Raw genomic sequence first — 16,182 nt, 5'->3', positions numbered from 1 at the left:
ATTGAAATCTACGTACGTGAAATCCTCTTATAAATCCATTTACAGCGTTGAGACGTTCCTTTAACCGGAGTTATCTCCCCTCTTCTAAACTTTCTTTTTTATATTTTTTAACAAAAGAAGAAAAAGTAAAAAAGATATCAAATCAAAGTCCTAATTTTTATTTTTTAATTTTTTTGTAAGTATTGTACCCTACTTTCCCCACGTCCACAAAAGATAAATAAAAACTCTCTCCTCTTCTAATACTCTCTCAAGTGTCATTTTCTCACATATACTTCACACAAAGGAAATACCCATTCACTTCATACTTTGTCATTCTTCTTCTTCTCCTTCTTCTCTCTCTCTCTCTCTCTCAATCTCAAATCTCTGCAACTACTCCTCTCAAAATTGATCCTAAAAGAAAAAAGAAAAAAACCCCAGAAATTTTTACCTGAAAATTTCTATACCCTTTCCCCCAAATCACCCAAAAGTCATAATCTTTAACCTCAACTCATCTTTCTAGCAAAACCCCTTTGACACTTGTTTGTTTGCCCTATCTAAGCTCCAACAAGTAAGTGTGGATGGAGTTGTTCCCAGCACAACCAGATTTATCTCTTCAAATCAGTCCACCAAACACTAAACCCACATCAACATGGAGAAGAAGTGCTACAGAAGATGAAATGGATTTGGGGTTTTGGAAGAGAGCTTTGGATTCAAGAAACTCTAATATAGCTAAACCAGATAGTAACTCTTTTGAGCTTTCTTTATCACATCCTAGGGTCTCAGAATCAAACTCTAACCATTTTCACCTACTTGAAAACACTAGAAATTACATCAATGGTAACAACAATCATCACCATCATCATCATCATCTCATCAATTCTTTCCAACAAAACCAATACCCAAATCACCAACAAAACAACCATTTCCCCCTCTTTCAGCATCAGCAGCATCAGCAGCAGCAGCAAGTTCTAAGTCAAGAACTGGGTTTTTTAAGACCCATAAGAGGAATTCCTGTATACCAAAATCACCCTTCTTTTCCATTTCCTCAACACAGTTTGGACACTAATTCTTCTAATTTGGGTACAAATAACTCTACTTTAAACCCTTATCAATCTCCTTCAGGGTTAATTAGATCAAGATTCATGTCAAGATTTCCAGCCAAAAGAAGCATGAGAGCTCCCAGGATGAGATGGACTACTACTCTTCATGCTCGCTTTGTTCATGCTGTTGAGCTATTGGGAGGCCATGAAAGTATGCTTCCTCTTTTGTTTTGTTTTTTTTTACTTTGCTCTTCCTTTTTAGTACCCTTTTTCTTTTATCCTTTCCCTTTCTCAAATTTCTTTGTTTTTTGGACACTAGGAGCTACACCCAAATCAGTTCTTGAGCTCATGGATGTAAAAGATCTCACCTTGGCTCATGTTAAATCTCATTTACAGGTAAAAACACACCTTCTTTATTTCAACATACTTGCTCTACTTACCTCCTTCTTCTTCTTTCCTCTCCCTAGCATTTCAGCATTTCGTGTTTGTTTTGTGTCCGATTATAACCATTTGGGGTCTCCATTTTCCATATCCGTGTCCGTGCAACATAATTTCTCTCCCAATTAAGGTTTTCTTGATCTCGAGACCTAATTTAAGCGATTAGATTGGGATTATTTGGTGGTGTGAAGTAGGAATAGAGTGTTAAAGGAGGTTAAGATGACAATGTGAAATGTAGAATTGGAAGTTAGTAATTAATTGATAAGAAAAAATCACAAATTCCAAAGTTTCCCTGCAGAGAGTCTCTCAAATCCTAAGCACTTGTTTTTCTAATAGATCTGATGGTGCTGCTAGCTAATAAACAGCTTTTTGCTTGGAAGAATGAACCATAAGAGAGAGAAGGAGAGAGAAAGAAGAGAGAGAGTTTAGTGTATTATCAATTTCAGATTTCAAGTAAGACAAAGCTCAAGGAATTCAAATAAAAATTTATGAGTCAAGACAAGTCTTCACTCAGTCCAATTATTTTCCTTTTTATACCATTTTCTCATTCTTTCTTTTTTTTCTTTTCTTTTGCACCAATCAAACAAAACCCTCTCTCAAGAAGAATTAAATAAATAAAGAGAGAAAAACAATAAACAAGTACAAAAACACCATCATTTCTCAATGATATCTTTCTCAGTTCAGTTTACTAACCCCACTTTTTTTTTAACCATGGTTAATCTCTTCTTGGTCATATATATAGCTTACTTTTTACAGTCCGTACTTACACTCAATCAGACTATCCCTGCATTATCCTCTTACTGTTTTACTGTGCTCTCTGATTTTATCTTTGTCAGCATTTCATTTGTATTTCAATTTCAAACATTCTAATCTTAAAATGTGATTAATTAATATAATTATCTTTAAAAACGCAGATGTATCGGACTGTAAAGACGACGGATAGAGCAGCAGCTTCTTCAGGTATTACAACATGGGTTCTCCTTAATTTTATGTTGCTTGTAATGTTTTAGAGTAGAGATGTCAAAATTACATACGAACTTTTCAGGTTGACCTGACATTTGTTTGAATGCAGGACAATCTGATTTATTTGATAATGGATCGTCTGGAGATACTTCGGAAGATTTGATGTTTGAAATACAGAACTCTAGAAAATCTGAAATATCAATGCAACATAAAGGACCAGAAGGTCAGCAAGACAAGGATTTGTATAATGGCCTTTGGAGCAATTCATCAAGGTCAGTTTCTTTTGTTTCCTTCATACATAACGTTTTCATTTAATCCGCGAATATTAATTGATTTTTATCAAATATACTTGATAAAAATATGTGTCAATAGATATAACTAATATGTGTTATTTTGTTTATTGATAAACCAAATAATTACATATCTGGATTCTTATGCGTTTATTTTGAAAACGGATAGAACAAGCATATACTTGCCAACTTTAGAGGTATATTAGAGTTGTCTTGAAAACATTAAAACGGTTACCATACTTCTAGAGTAATTTACTTAAACAATTAGAAAATGAATGTGTACGAAGATGTACTGGTCCGATGTATTACTCCCAAAATATAGTAATAATTATGAAATACTTATAACTGGGGAGGTGATGAGTTCGAATCACATCCAGATGAGATGATAGTTTTTCTTTCTTCTTTAATGTAAGTGCATTGTGCGCGGATTTAAAAAAACAATGGGTTTATTGGCACAAACCAAATAGCAACTCAATACTAAAAAAACATTGTTTTTTCTCCTACTTCCCAAGAATAAGTTGCATGTTTAAGAATAATATTTGTGAGTTATAAAGACAAAACAGAAGAATGCATAAAATTCTAATTTGGTAATCTTAAAATATATATAATATTAAAATGAGCTCTTCTTTTGTCACTCATGATTCCCTTTTTCACAAATCTAATACCTAATCTAAAGTTTTTGGAGTTTGTGCATTACTAACTGTGACAATTTTGTTTAATTAATTAAAAATTCATCAACATAATTGAGGTTTTTGCCTTGATAATAATAATATTATATTTAATTATATGAATCAAACCATATCTACATGCAAGAGATCACAAAAAGAAGAAATGATTTTTATTTTGTCTGTCAAAAATATTCCATGATGGGGTAATTATAGTCTTGTGGGTGAAAAGGGGAGAAAATAAAATAAAATAAAATTAGGAGATATCTCTTTCCCTTTGATTTTGTGGGCTCAAAATTAGAGAAAATTCAAAAAATGGGTCCCACAAGATTGGAAAACTTAGTCTCAAAGATAAACCCTATAAAACTATAATGATGGACCCATTATTGGAATTCTTGCTATATGCTCTTTCAAACTTCCTTTGTAAAATGTGCCTACCTTCTACTTTATTTCAATCAAATTAAGCATCTATGTTTCAAATATTCTCCCTTGATGCATCCCAACCCTCTAAACTTGGTTTTAAAAAGCCGTGGTTCTCTGAATTTACAAACTGTCTCATTAGCTATTCTGAACTTGCTCAAAAGTCAGGTTGTTATTGTTCTGACTAACAGAACTTGTTGTGAGGAAAAATGTTGGAAGAAAATGTCACTCCCTCGGTAGTGTTTACAGTGTTTCCTTCAACACTATATTCACTCTCCCTCATTATATAGTATGATTACAATGATTGTACCCTTACTACGACTAACAAGCTTAGCTTAAAACCATTTTTTTTCTAGCTTTCACTGCTTGTAAAGAAAGCAGTTTTGCATTTACTAAACGTTGCTCTTAACTGAGAAAGCAAGGAAATCTGTTTTTTGGGTTTGGGAATGTCAAACGTTCTAAATGACATGATGAACCTCCTAAGTCCACGTAGCAGAATAAGAGATAACTTGAACATATTGAAATGTATATCACTTTAAACAAATTCAGGTGGCGAATGTGTCACAGTCTGTTTTTAAATTAAGTCGGAGGGATTTTGATATATTAAGCTATATGCTTTTTGTATTATTTGTGTGTTTTGCACATGCATGGCTTTTACTGATAGGAAATATTCTGTAAATCTGTTGGTTTATAGCAGAGAAGCTTGGTTGCATGTGAAAGCTAAGGATTGTGATGGTGGAAAATTACCATCTCTTGAGGTATCAAATTTCATTTCCCAAATTGTCCTTTCTTACATTTTCAAGAAAATATAAAAAATATTCTTCATGCATGCAATGCAATGCAATGCAAGATTGCTTTTCTTTTTTCTTTCTTTCTTTTGGAATGATTGAATGAAAAAGAAGATGCCTTATTATCTTTCTTCTTTAAGTCATGCAAATTAGAAAGAAAGAAGAAAGGCAGAGCCCTTTCAAAAGCTTCTTGTGGTCATTCATAAATACATTTCTATAGGGTTATTTTTGTCATTTTATCTATATATTTACTCCTAACTCCTAAGCTCTTGAAAAAAGTGTTCTTTTGATGTGGAAAGCTTTAACTTTTGTTTTTTCACCCCAAAGGAAAGCATTTTTCTTCTTTTATACCCCTAAAAATCAAATCCTATTTATAACCTAGCTACCACCTAAACCTTTTCTTTAATCATTAATTGTACAATAGGGTCAAAATGTAATATAATGTTCCTATAAGGCACATTTAGCGACTCTTGTAACATTCTACCTGGATTCTTCGAACCATAAACTCTCTATAGACCGACAATGTGTAAACTCTATTATAACATATAAGTGCGTGTTTAACATTTCTTTTTCAGACTCTAAAAGCAAATTTCTCGAGTTTTTCACCAAAAAACTGCGTTAAGTCATTTTTATGAAAGGGTAGAAAAGCTACTTTTAGGATAGTTTTCTGAACAAAAATAGCCTAACTTTCGTCTTTTTCCCCACAACACTTTTCCATACAGTAGGTTCTGTTGGCCACGGCAATACCAAGCTGACCATAAGTCATTATATGACTCTAAAGTTATCTAAGTAGTGTAGCATTAATGTGTCTCATATAATAAGGGTAATAAATGAAAAATTGAATGCATAATAGACAGAATTAAAGGCTATAAAAATGACCCTTTTTGAAAAATGTTCTTTGTATATTATATTGTAGTATAATATGAAAATATTCTATTCTTCATCTAGTCAAAATGTCCTTTTGGAATCCCATCTTGACACGCTTCTTCATTTGTGGAATGTAAGATTGATAGTAATTAAATTTATTGCATGGTTCAGAGAGTTTGGTATATATATATAAAAGAAAGAAATGTTTTTTTTTTTTTTAAATTTGACAGAAGGAAATGGATCCAAAGAGGTTAAGTTATGAAAGAATATCAGAAGGAAGTTCATCAAGCCATTCAACAAGCCCCAAGAAGAAGCCTAATTTGGAGTTCACATTGGGGAGGTCAAATTGCTGAAAAAAAAGAAAAAAAAGAAAAAAAAGAAATCACTATTTGGTATGATTTTGAAATCATTATATCTCTGAATTCCTGAAGAGTGGAGAGAATCAGGTACTGAGAAAATCAGAAAAGAAAAGAAAAAGAAAAAGAGAGGTAAAGAAAGACAAGGAGACAAGAAAGACAGAAAGCAACAAAAGGAGAAAAGAAAAGAAAAGAAAAGAAAAGAAAAAGCAAAGTCTTTCTTTCTTTCTTTCCTGTCAAGCTCAAGCTGAAGGTGAAGATGAAGCTGTGAGATCCAAATCAACATATATTATATTCCTACGTAAATATCATATCTAATTGATTTTGTATGTTGTGTACTCACTACTTAGAGAGAAATACCAATTAATGGAAACTAGTATAATTTAATTATATATAGCTAGAGAGAGAGAAAGAGAGCTTTAACTATCTTAAAGTATGAAGTGATCCTTGGTAATTGCAATGGACCACTTTACATTTTTTGTAATTTTTACCAAAGTAATCTCATTTCATTCTCACTTTCTTTTTACTTTAACAACCAAGAAAAAGGAGACAAACAAAGAGAGAAAGACACCAAGTCTTTTAAACAAAATCATCATCTCAACTTATAATTTGTGTGATAGTGGTCCAATGATGACGAAAACTCCTTTGATCACCGAAGTAAGACAGAAAAAGAATTAAGGTGAACTCATTGACTAACGCTCTCACTCTGATCTCTAAGTTAACATAGTTTAGGATGAAGTCACTGAGAAATTGAGAGTAAAATGCAAGAGATATGTGTATGTACCTTGACTATGAAATCGTATTCTATTTATAGGGAGAGAAGGTAAAACTTGTAATCGGCATCAACATTTACCTTAGATTCTTTGCAGGCATGTGTTAACTTTTGAGTGGTGAACGAATTTTAGGTAGTAGTGATATACTCGAATTAAGAATCCCTAATTCTAGATATGAATCAATGTCTTAATTCGAAGAGACTTCGAAGTGTATCCCATTGGTCTACGTATCTTGAGGAATATCTATTCCTGTTTAGTTTGATCTGATTGTCTTCCCTACTCTATATGTCCATGTTAGCTTAGATGATGACATGTGTATACTGATATTATTCGCATGATATTATATGTCCTCCCCCTGGTTCTCGAAACGCATTAGGGCTTTGGTTGTCAGATGTTTTGTTGAGCATTATTTGAGGAATGATTCGACATTCCGTAGATACTTTGATCACCCGAAAGTTCTATTTGGAAGGATCAGTGAGTTGTTGCATCGTACGTGGTATTTTATCTTCTAGGTAGGTGGAACGTTGTGTCATGTGGCCTTAGAACAATGTCATCCCTAGTAGGCGTGCAATCCTCCATGTAGGCATCATTTTCACCGTTACTTAACTCCATATGATAAGCGACACATTTCCCTACGAGCTTAAATTAGGCGAGATTAGGTGGAAAAGCATTGTGAGTTCTAAGAAGCACTAACACCAGAGGTCTTTCTTTGAAGGCGACATTTCACTCATCTTTTTGAGAAACTCTATAAAAAGAGACTCAAAACCGACATATTTCTATTTTGACTCATGTATTTCTATCTAAACTCTAAGCTTCCACCATTTTCCTAGAATTTTTTATAAGTGTTCGATCTTTCCTAGTTTTTCTTTTTGTTGTATGGAATTTTTGAGGCAGAAGGATTCTTACAACCAACAAAATCTTGTCTTTGTTGGTCCATTTTTCTCCAACGGCACCAAAATTACATCTCCTAAAAAAGGCACCCACGAAGGCAACAAAGTGGTGACAAAGAAGAAGTAGAACCCCAAAGCTTGGACACAAGGTTCCATTTTGATGGTATCCCAACTAGTAGATTTGTCCTGCAAATATTTAGAACTTGATTAAATATATATGCACCTACCTGACCATGGCCAACACATCGACAATGGAATTAAGAAGGACGGTGGGAATTTCATAAGAGTTTATGTCCAACTTCTGACCTATAACGAGATGTTTCCTCTTCCTAACACTATAATAGCATTTTTTGAGGGGTTTCACATGTGCCCTTGTTGGTTGTCACCTAATGTTTAGTTGGAGTTGCTTGCTATAAACAAGCTCTGCTCAAATTTAGTTTTGATTTTAAATAGAGTGGTTGTTCCACAATTCTGAAAACCTATATATAAGGAGGAAGAAGGAATATGTGTGTTATTGGAATATAGGGGTCGATCCTTAAGACGTTAGAGACGTGCTCTACTACCCGAGAAAGTAGAGAATATTTGTTGAAACACCTTTCCACATGATTTTGATTTGACAAAATTATTTAAGCAAATCACCATGATAAAAATATTTCAAAACAATTAAATTTAAGTGCTTTGATTTAATTGTACTAATGAGTTTGTTCAATGTTGAGTAAGTTAATTAATAAGAACAGGAATTAAAAATCGACAAGAGAAAGACAAAGTCAGCAGATGCAAGTCACACCGCCGGAGCTGAGTAGAATGCAACTCGGCTTGAAGAAGTAAAATGTATTCTTCAGAAAAGCTTGAAGGCGAAGCCGCTATGTCAAGCTGAGTGGTCGTCAGGTCAGCTTCAATAAGTGGTCAGCGTTGAAAACAAAACCTATCGTATTCTGAGTAAAATTCAGAAGACACAGAAATCTGTCAGAAGGACATTTTCAAGAAGCATGGACTATCTGAAGCACACAATAAGACAAACCTGGCGTCTGACGAAAACAGAAGACATGATTGGCCTGCAGCACTGAGTGCTGACCAAGTGATGATGAAAGAAGAACGTTTCTCCACAACGGCTATGTCGGGATACAAATCATTGGAGCCTCGGACATCACTATAAAAAGGCCATTCCAACACTTCAATCCATGCAGATCTTCATCAAATCTATTCATTGATAAAGTACAAAATAGAAGCTCTGTCTTGAAAAGAAAAAGCAAGCACTTACACCAAACTCCTATCTTTGTGTAAAATTTTAGAGTGATTTTATTCATCTAAAGTATTCTTCACTCAGTGAGAACAAATTCTGTATCATTTGTAATAGGTTAGAAAGAGAGGCTGAGTACTCAGTTATAGTACTCAGTGGTAGAGAGGCGTTGAGTACTCGGTTATAGTACTCAGTGGTAGAGATAGGATTGAGTAGACGAAAAGAGGACGGTACTCTTGCATACTCAGTTGCTATTGTAAACGGTTTGTGCTCTACCTTTAAAGAGCTCAGTAGAGGATTCAAAAAGCTCGGAAGGATTTCCGAGGACTGGACGTAGGCGGAGAGGCCGAAGCAGGATAAGTCTACTAAGTAACTCCTAACCCTTTATCTCTTGACATATATATATTTATTGCTTGCTTAATATCACTCGACAAAACAATAATCTGTATATGCTATGCTGAGTAGTTCTGAAAGCTGTGCTGAGTTGGAAACTGACTTAAGTGTTGCTTCCCAACTCACAATTGAAACAACCCTAGTCAGCAGTTGACTAAAGCTGCCTCAAATTCCACTCAGCGGTGCTGACCTAGAGACTGAGTAAAAGTATTAAACTTAAAATAAGTCAGCCTTAATTAAAAAATTTATAATAGTTCCTAACCCCCCGCCCCCCTTAGAACTAATACTGTCACGTTACACGGGACCAACAATATTAAGGGTTTTAAGGAAAAATGGTTTTCGCTGGCTCTGAAGAAAGGATATCCTAATAGCCCATATCTGGAAGGCTTACCCTTCAAGAAAAAGTGGAATATGAATTCTACTAACAAAAAGACCTAGGAAACATTATGAACCGAAAACGTCGGAGGAGGAAAGGTCCTTGAGGGAAATTGTGGCATTTTCTAACTTTTGGCACTAGATTAATATACTAGAGATGATCTGTGATGAGTATCTTTGTACTGTGCAAGACAAAGATGGGATCTTCCATTTGGGTGGAGAAGATCGTTATAAAGAAATTCTCGAAGGTGATGTTCTATTTTAACTTTGCTTCCCCTTTCATTTTTGGGTGCACCATGACTTCTAATATGGGTGCCCTTTTCATATGATAGCAAGGCAAAGGAAAGCTACCGCTTTGGAGGATTTCTCAAGGGCAAGATTTCTCAAGTATTGTGAGATTGTTTTACTTCTATCATTCTTCTCTATTCGTACCATCAATTGATTCATTGTGTTTAGGGATTTCATCCCAATTATTAGTTTACATTTGAGTAATAATTGTCGATGTTCATTGACTAAATTAACATACAACTATTTGATAAACAAGGGAACCAAAGATTCATTGTTTAGTTGAATCAAAGCAAGTAGTGAATGATGTTATAAAGTCGAAGCTTAGATTGTATTCGGAGATAAATCAGATTGACCAACTGAAATTCCTCCACGTGACATTAATACGTCTATGTTCAATTTTATCATATCAAGTGAATAATTAATTAAGTTTCTGAATCGATATCGCTGAGAATCGATTGGCTTAGATTAAGTTCTTCTATTTCATAATGCTGTTAACGGATTGAATCTTAGCTGCTGAGGTAAGGTTATTTGTTAATTAGGGATTAGCTATAGTCTTACTTAACTAATTCAGTAATTCGGAGGAATAATCCAAACTAATCTTATATGCAATTTTGAGGAGTAATCCTTTCTGTCAATGATCAATACCGATTGAATTCCTTGCCTGAGAATCCTAAAGTCTTTAATTATTATATTCAATTTCAATTTTGATTTTGTTATCTTTGTTAACCTAGTTAATCAATCTATTCAAATCTCCCTTTATTTAATTTTGTCATTTGCTTGGTTATAATTGCAATCAAATCAGTGTTAATCCTTTGGGTTTGACCTTTACTTACTCTTTTACAAACCTGTTTGTGAGTGTTGTGAAGATATAATTATTTTAGTGGCTTCGACACCCGTTAGTGAGTGTAAAGGAAGGTACTTTATAGAAGCTCTATCTATAGTATAAAGGTTTGTGCTCTACCCGTTAAAGAGTGCTTTAGTGGATTAAAGCCTAAGAGAAGGTATTCTGAGGACCAGACGTAGGTGAGAGGCCGAACTAGTATAAATCTGCTGAGTAACATATTTCATAACTCTGCCTTTATCACCTCTGATTATATTGTGTGCTTTAACTTATTTATCTGATATATAAGCTCTGACCGTTGCGCGTCAATTGAACTATTAATCTTGAGAAGTCAGAAGCTGTAACTAAAACGACTTGTCCTTTGAGTGCACTCATCAGAAGCGGAACCAAGCTTAGTAGACTCATTTACTCACTAAACTGAACTTGCCTCCGACTCCGAAGCTTGCCTCTGTGCTAGCCATTAAACGTTAAGTGAGAAATTTATAAAAGGTTAAAATTAACCAATAGTTCCATCCACCCTCTTTAGAACTAATCTAACCTCACAAGGGACCAACGACTTTAATGAGACAAAGGTTTCTAAGGAGAAGCTTCTTTTGAAACACCTTTCCACAAGATTTTGATTTGACAAAATCATCCATGATTAAGGGATAACTAAATTTAAGTGCTTTGATTTTATTATACTAATCTGTTTGTTCAATATTGAGTACAAATACATATATAAAGATAAGGACAGGACAACGTCAGCATGAGATGAACAGAATAAGCTAAGTGAAATGAAGGTCAGCATGAAAGCCTAAAATATCAAGCTGAGTGAAATTAACCTTAGCACCAAAAGACCAAGTCATAACAACCCAACACAAAGAGAATAAAGCTCAGCATAAGAAGCCGCGTTAACGTTCGTCTTACAAAGCTGAGTGGAATGAACTCAGCATAAGAGGTCCTCTTCATAACGAAGCTAACTTGCAACGAACTCAGCATTAAAATTGTCGAAGACAAAGAACAAAGCTGAGTGTATCTTCAGGACAGCATGAAAGAGTCGTTTGCTAAAGGACAATGATTACCGCCCCTCTGCACCAATAATTGAAATCTTGGAAATACACAGAAGACAGATTCCGAGATGTATGGGTCAATGGATTATTGGTAAAAGACAACTGGCACAAAAAGACAAGTCTGACGCAAGAAGACAAAGCCTGATGCCTGAAGAAAACAGAGGAAGGGAATGGTCTGAACAGTCTGAAGCTGACCAGAAGATGTTCCCTAAAAGAGCCGTTTTTTTGTTAACGGCTAAAACAATTCAAATGATCCATCTGCAGATTTCCATCTATAAAAGGACAATCAAGAACCTTGGATCATTGCCGATTAACAAAAAGAAAAATACAAGAGAGAAAGAAACAATTTCAAAGCACTCAAATACAAGAAATATCTTACACCAAACTTTCTATTCCCTGTGTAAATGCTAGAGTGATTCTTTGTAATCTTCTAAAGTGTTCTTTACTGAAAAGATAACAAGTGTTTATCAATTGTAATATTGAGAGTGTCGTGCTGAGTGCTTGGTTGTAAGCATTCAGTGGTAGAGAAATCTAGGTGCTGGGTTGTAGCACTTAATAGGAGTTGAGTAGACGAATAGAGGAAGATACTATTGCATATTCAACTGCCTTGTAATCGGTTTGTGCTCTACCGTTAAAGAGCTCAGTATTGGATTCAAAAAGCCCGGAGGACTCTGGAGACTGGACGTAGGCACAGAGGCCGAACCAGGATAAGTGATACTGAGTAATCTCTAAACTCTCTCTTAATATATATATAAATTGCATGTGTTGTTTGTTCTATTTACTCAGCATATAAATTGCCTAAGCTGACCCTGAGTAAATAAGTGGTGCTAAGTTAGAAGCTGACCTCCAAGAGTGTCAATTCCTAACTTACAAGAAAAACAACCTTAGTCAACATCTGACTAAAGCTGTCTTGAAACATATCTCACCAAGCTGACCAAAAGCTGAGTTCACCAACTCATAAAAATTTATAAGTCAGCTTATCAAATTAAACACGAAAAAGTTATATCAGTTCCTAACCCCCCCTTGGAACTAATCACACGGGACCAACAGCTTCAACATGTTGAGTTGGAGTGAGATGAGCTCCACAAATGTGAAGTGGAGTTGAAAAAGTATGGGACCGAGAGTCGCACCCTGAGAGCTTCTGAGGTTGAGCTGAAACATGGTGTCATTTGCATCAAGAAGGAGTGAGATGAGTTGGTGGCTAGTCTTGATTTACAAAAGGCTAAGGTTGTGGATGCTTTGGAGGAACTTCAAGGATGTCGTTTGAATAACTATTGAACTCGAATGTTGAGGACATTGAGGGCAAATTGTCTAGATGTCGATTTCAACTTTTGGGTCAACGTCTATCATCCATAGAATAATGAGGACGCTGGTGAACATCCTAATCTTGGTGAATTTACGAGCCTAGAAGCGCCTCCAGGAGACAAAGTGGTATATGAGCATACATGCCTAGTAGGAGAAACTAACCCCATTGTGCCTTCATAATAATTTTTATTTCTGTATTGAATAATTTGGATTTTCTCTTTATAGTTATAAAGTTGCTTTTATTAAGTTTTTCTTGTTTCATCTTAGAATATGATCTTTTCGCTATGTTTGATTCGATATTGCTCTAAAACGTATTAAATTAACGAACAATTTGAATTCACGTGATTCGAGTTGTCTAGCAACAAGGTTGGCATTGTCTATGGTTGGAATTTGATAGTGCTTATGTGGTTCAACTTTTAAAGCAACATTCTAAAAATGTTTCGTTGGCGTGAAGTCAAGATTGGTTAGCTTGTCTTAATTTTATTTGAAACAAAAGCTTAAACTCATAGTTAATGTTTATAATAAATTTTATTATAATATCTAACAAGTATATCACACTAAAAATCTCTATCAATCATATAATTAATTAGAGGTTTGAAAAGGCAAATAAATCATTTACACTTGAGAATTAAATAAACGAGCCACTTTGTTTAGTGATCTAATGATCTTCTAATGCAAGAGACTAATAAGTTTGAAAAAAATTAACTACTCACAACTTAGATGAGATGCATAATTTAGAATAGCATATACAATAGTCATTAAAATTGATAATTATTATAATAAGCATAAAAAGTTTACTTTGTTTGGTAAAAGAGTGAGAAATTCAATTTAAAGCAACAAATTTGAGGGGGAAAAAATCAGAAATTTGTGTCAAATGAGAAAAAAGGTATATTATTTTACACAAGGAAATCTTTAGATTATTTTTAAAAAATAGGAGATAAAAGTAGCTTTAGTTAAATAAATTAAATTAATTACTAATAATATAGGGTTTCATAGAATCAAGTAATGCCGAAATTCAAAACCTTTGATGTCATTCTAAGAATAATATTCTTTTGTAATGATTAACTTTATGATTGTGCTTTAAATTTAGTATTTTGGACAAAGCTTTTATCTTTACAAAAAGGAGATTGCTTGCTTCACTATCAATTTATAACCCTATATTGAGGGAACCTTCTTTGAAACTCCCATTACCACTAGTTAACCCTAATTTTCCGCATTACAAAAGGTTTACATTTGTTTTACCTCCTTTTAATTTTATCTTGTAATGTTCAACTCTTCTTCTTTCTTTCTTCTTCTCAAAAACATGTGGTATCCGCATTGAGATAATCTTTATCGAAGTTTAATTACAGTTAGAATATATCACCACCTGTGGATATATTTAGTAGAACTCGAACATCGTTGAAGATGATGATAATAATAATAATAATAATAATAATAATAATAATAATAATAATAATTAGGGCTAATTACTAATCTAGCTCATTTGAGGGGTCCATTAACATATTTGACACACTTCCCTTTCATCTTACAGAACTAAACACTTTTATCTATTTTGGACAAAAATACCCTTATTTCAATTCGCCTTCTTCCTCAGTCTCTCAAACTTTGTGTCCTAATTTGTCTGAAAATTCTTTTGCTTTTACCTTCGATAGCGCCACCGAAGCAACGCTACAATGCCTCCTTTATCTCGGTTTCTTATGGAGGATTGAAAAAATGTTCAGAATCAGAGCAGAAAAAACGCTTAAAAATTATCTCAGAATTGTTCAAAACTACATGGATGAGAGCACACAAGGAGGATGATTTACTATCCCCATTCATGATTTCCCTTCTCCGTCTCCTTCGTTCTTCATTTTACATACACATTATTCAAGTACGCGGTTGGTTAGTTGAATGCTTTCTCGTTGAACCCGTCATTTCCGATTTCCTCAATTTTTATCGCATCGATAGTTCTTCTATCACATTTGCGACGAACTTTATCGCAAATGCGTTAACAGTTGTCGCATTTGCGATAAAATTGCTCCTATCGCATTTGCGATGACCATTGCTCTTGTCACAAATGCGAAAACTATTGCCATAAATGCAACAACTATTGTTGCATTTGCAACAGCTTTCGTCGCAAATGCGACAGGAGAACTATCGGTGTAATAAAAATGGAGGAAATCAGAAATGACGGGTTTAACGAGAAAACATTCAACTAACCAACTACGTACTTGAATAATGTGTATGTTGATGAGGGCATCTTGCACTCATACGCGGGGCGTAAGATAGAACACACGGAGCGTGAATCCAGAGCCGAGAGAAAGGAAGAAAACCACGCGGAAGGGGGATCACTAGGGCATTCCACGTGGAGCGTGTTGTCCAGTACACAGAGTGTGGATCGAGCCTTCGGGAAGAACCAGTTCTAGGAGGACATATACGCGAGGCGTACTCCCAAGGGCGCGGAGCGTACGAACCACCGTCGTGAACCTTTAAGTCCAAAGACGCACTCACGCGGGGCGTGAGAAGGTATACGCGGGGCGTGCCTCATCCGAAGGATACTTCCTCCCCAAGTTCTTCATGATATGGACCACTCCTTAATTACACCTTTGCCACTCCCTAATTACAACTCTACCACTCCCTATTTACAATCATGCCACCCCTTTACCAGTAACCCAATTTACCCTTTATCTTTATATGTTAATTAGTTATGTAATTTGCCCTTTTATGTAATTTGGCAAGTAGGCTTTTGAGATGATATAAATTCTTCTCTTTCTCTTTGTAATCCTTAACTTTTGTTAGGATTTTTACCTTCAACAATGGGGATTTCACTATTCCTATGAATTTAGTCCATGAAACCCGAGATTCACTCCTTCTAGTTTAGCTAGAGAAGAGCATCTTTGTTAGTTTACAATTAAAACTAACATGTCCCGAAATGATCTGTTTCAGTTGGTATCAGAACCGATCGTTTTCCTTGAACGGAGACTTCTTTCGACCATGGTTCAACCAAATTCATCTCCAAGATATGAAGGGACCTTCAACAAGGGGTTGGAAAATCTCAAAGCCATCGTGAGGAGGTATATAGAGAGTACTAAAGAGGATTTTCGAGTGATAAACGAGCTAACGAGGAAGCTTGCGACATCCGTAAAGAGTCTCAAGCAAGAATGCCGAAATAGCTCCCAACCAACCATGGAAGTTCATCCTAAAGATCCATCATCGATCTTTTCTCCATCTCACATGGTAAAG

At 34.9% G+C, this 16,182-nt stretch overlaps 1 protein-coding gene across 3 annotated transcripts; it reads left to right on the top strand.

Annotated features, from left to right (window-relative positions):
• Positions 1–265: 265 nt before the first annotated feature.
• On the top strand, positions 266–6,314 carry LOC136234261 (probable transcription factor KAN2). 3 transcript variants are annotated; one of them, XM_066024078.1, is made up of 7 exons: positions 910–992; positions 1,102–1,230; positions 1,339–1,415; positions 2,372–2,417; positions 2,530–2,692; positions 4,490–4,553; positions 5,681–6,314. In XM_066024078.1, exons 2-7 carry the CDS (start codon positions 1,122–1,124, stop codon positions 5,801–5,803), a joined length of 582 nt encoding a protein of 193 aa, XP_065880150.1. In that variant the 5' UTR covers positions 910–992; positions 1,102–1,121; the 3' UTR covers positions 5,804–6,314. The 3 variants fall into 3 exon arrangements, with proteins under 3 accessions (XP_065880149.1, XP_065880148.1, XP_065880150.1); XM_066024077.1 differs by having other exon boundaries at positions 266–1,230; positions 4,493–4,553; positions 5,681–6,313; XM_066024076.1 differs by having other exon boundaries at positions 266–1,230; positions 5,681–6,313.
• Positions 6,315–16,182: the final 9,868 nt, after the last annotated feature.

The sequence above is a fragment of the Euphorbia lathyris genome, chromosome 6 (assembly GCF_963576675.1).
Source record: "Euphorbia lathyris chromosome 6, ddEupLath1.1, whole genome shotgun sequence".
NCBI classification, from domain to species: Eukaryota; Viridiplantae; Streptophyta; class Magnoliopsida; order Malpighiales; family Euphorbiaceae; genus Euphorbia; species Euphorbia lathyris.
Note: the sequence above shows the minus strand (reverse complement) of the source record. Positions and strands in the feature narration are given on the sequence as shown.

Bases quoted from the DNA above. Each gene is read 5' to 3' on its own strand.
- LOC136234261 (XM_066024076.1), top strand. From the start codon at position 558: ATGGAGTTGTTCCCAGCACAACCAGATTTATCTCTTCAAATCAGTCCA. The intron at 1,416-2,371 runs GTAAAAACACAC...TTAAAAACGCAG, and splicing joins ATGTTAAATCTCATTTACAG to ATGTATCGGACTGTAAAGAC. The intron at 2,693-4,489 runs GTCAGTTTCTTT...GTTGGTTTATAG, and splicing joins CTTTGGAGCAATTCATCAAG to CAGAGAAGCTTGGTTGCATG.